At 45.5% G+C, this 2,959-nt stretch overlaps 1 protein-coding gene across 1 annotated transcript; it reads left to right on the top strand.

Annotated features, from left to right (window-relative positions):
- Positions 1-849: 849 nt before the first annotated feature.
- Positions 850-2,423, top strand: EAF02_004214 (uncharacterized protein; the record flags this gene model as incomplete). Its single annotated transcript, XM_038900262.1, has 4 exons — positions 850-861; positions 1,138-1,699; positions 1,765-2,251; positions 2,381-2,423. 4 exons carry the CDS (start codon positions 850-852, stop codon positions 2,421-2,423), a joined length of 1,104 nt encoding a protein of 367 aa, XP_038759969.1.
- Between the last annotated feature and the right edge of the window lie 536 nt (positions 2,424-2,959).

The raw sequence follows: 2,959 nt of genomic DNA, 5'->3' as shown, positions 1-2,959 counted from the left end.
GATACCTGCTACCGCTTTTATTGTTCCCCTTGAGTCTTATTACAGTCAGCAAACTTAAAACATCGAGACCCTTTCCTTTCACCTTTGGACCTTTTTTTACCTTTTCCCACCGCCATCACCACTACTACCTCCCACTGCCACTGCCACTGCCACTGCCACTATTACTACTACTACTACTTCAAAACCATTCAATTCCCTTTCTCCCTCCTCCCTCCCTCCCTCCTCCATCTTTCTTCCTTTCGACAAGATTGGATCAATAGAATCAATTCAAAGGTACGTACATTTATTTTCTCATCGACCCTTAACCCTTAGCTTCTTCCCGTATTGATTATTGGAATATCATTTCACAATCATTCACTCAGAGGGGATCATTCGATCATTCGATCATTTTTCCCATTTCCCATTTCCCATTTCCCATTTCTCATCCGCAGGTTTCGTGTTCTACCGACTCTCCTCTTACTGTACTCGCGCTAGCCGCTTATTTTCCTTCTTTCCTTCTTTCCTTCAAATCTACTGTACCGACCTACTTTATCTTTCCCACATCCCATACTCATTCACACACACCGCTTCCCCTACTCCCCAACTACAAAAATCTCACACACACACACACACACATACAACTCAACCCCACAACTAATCTGACACGACTTCTCTCTAGTGTCGATTCTTCCAAATCCTTTCTCGACTCTTTCAACCTGACCTCCCTCCCTCCTCCACCTTCTTCGAATCCATTAAACCTCGACAAATCCCCTTCATCAATTATCCATCATCTCTTTTCGATCAAATTTCATCCTCCTCGACTCTGGTATCGGAATTTCCGATACGCTGAGTCCATAGTTCAACTTCAAGATGACTACTATGGTGGGTGCTAAGAAAACATCCCCTCTGGTTTATACTCCCATTTTCCAGCCCTTCATATACACATTCTTGTCTTGTTCTTCGGCAGCTTCACATTCGAACGCTGCCGCGGGAAATTGAAAATGCTGCATGTTTTAATCCCTCACCTAGGGGATGTCAATCTCACAGCCTTGTCTCAGTAGTGTGGCACATGCTCGTACCCTTTTATCACTCCCATCAATTATTACATTACTCGCATTTTCATCGTGACACCGAGGCTAACCTCTCATCTCTCTCTAGGATCTTCGAGTGGGTAATAAATACCGCATTGGTCGTAAGATCGGTAGTGGTTCCTTCGGTGATATCTACCTTGGTACCAACATCATCTCGGGTGAAGAGATTGCCATCAAGCTTGAGTCAGTCAAGGCGAAGCATCCTCAACTCGAATATGAGGCTCGCGTCTACAAGTCCCTCGCGGGTGGTGTCGGCATTCCCTTCGTTCGCTGGTTCGGTACCGAATGTGATTACAATGCTATGGTTCTTGACCTTCTCGGACCCAGTTTGGAGGATCTCTTCAACTTCTGCAACCGCAAGTTCTCCTTGAAGACGGTTCTGCTTCTCGCCGATCAACTCATCTCCCGTATCGAGTACATTCACGCCAAATCCTTTATCCATCGTGATATCAAGCCTGACAACTTCCTCATGGGTATTGGTAAGCGTGGCAACCAAGTCAATGTCATTGATTTTGGTTTGGCCAAGAAGTACAGAGACCCAAAGACTCACTTCCACATCCCATACCGTGAGAACAAGAACTTGACGGGTACTGCTCGTTATGCTTCCATCAACACTCATCTTGGTGTCGGTATGTACCCCCTCACCCCACCTTTTCCATTCCACTCTGCTCTCAATGCTAATCATGTATTCTAGAGCAATCCCGTCGTGATGACATGGAATCCTTGGGATATGTCATGCTCTACTTCTGTCGTGGTTCCCTTCCATGGCAAGGTCTCAAGGCTGCTACCAAGAAGCAGAAGTATGACCGTATCATGGAGAAGAAGATGACGACCCCTACCGAAGTCCTTTGCCGTGGATTCCCAAATGAGTTTGCCATCTACCTCAACTACACTCGTTCCCTCCGATTCGACGACAAGCCAGATTACTCTTACCTCCGAAAGATCTTCCGTGATCTCTTCGTTCGTGAAGGTTTCCAATATGACTACGTCTTTGACTGGACGGTCTACAAGTACCAAAAGAACGCTCAGCAACAACAAATCAAGCCACAAGATGGTGATAAGACACCAGCTGAGGGTCAAACCAGTGCTCAAGCCACGGCTGGAAACACTGCTGGCAGACAACGCAAGACTGTCACTCCAATTCAGCAACAAGGACAAGCTCCCGAAGGAACCGGTCACTAGTAAGTCTCCCCACACTCTACTTGTCTCTTGCATAGAACTCTTTGGTTCTTCGCGTTTGGCTTCAATAGCGCTGGCCGCGAAGAGGACATTACGCTAATAGACGGCTGACGCTTTAGTTATTAAAATAGCCTACGCTCTGCCGGTCCCCCTCCACCAGGCAATGGTCTTTGAAATCCTGGAATGAATTGTCTCTCGCAGACTTTTGTTTCGATACTCGACATTCGGCTACTTGAGACTGGCTCAGTCCCACCAAAATCAATATCGTTGACCATGCAAGACTTGTTTATTGACACATTCTTGAATTTGGCTCGATCTCCACTCCAACAAATATCTCTTTTATGGACCGCTTTCTTTTTTCTTTCATGGATCGATTACTGGCTTTCCTAATGGCTCGAGCACTCTTGGTTTTCATCATGACATATGACTCATATTTGATTCTTCCTCTGGGGAGCGATCATTTGATGAGCAGCGTCATTGGAATTCCAAAGTAATCGAACGGCACGTCGATGGCATAATTTCCCTTTTTTTCGAAGTCGCACGACAATATCAAATCATCAGATTCAACACTTCGAAATATATATTGTGTCATCTATCAAATCCGTCATGATCCCGAAACAAGCGAGTACAAGGCACATCAAGTCAAACATGCAAATCTTCAATTTATTGCTCTGTATTGGCACGCCCACTGTTTTTCCTGAGATATTTTG

This window comes from Botrytis sinoallii, assembly GCF_014898435.1.
Source record: "Botrytis sinoallii strain Bc 23 chromosome Unknown BSIN_006, whole genome shotgun sequence".
NCBI classification, from domain to species: Eukaryota; Fungi; Ascomycota; class Leotiomycetes; order Helotiales; family Sclerotiniaceae; genus Botrytis; species Botrytis sinoallii.
Note: the sequence above shows the minus strand (reverse complement) of the source record. Positions and strands in the feature narration are given on the sequence as shown.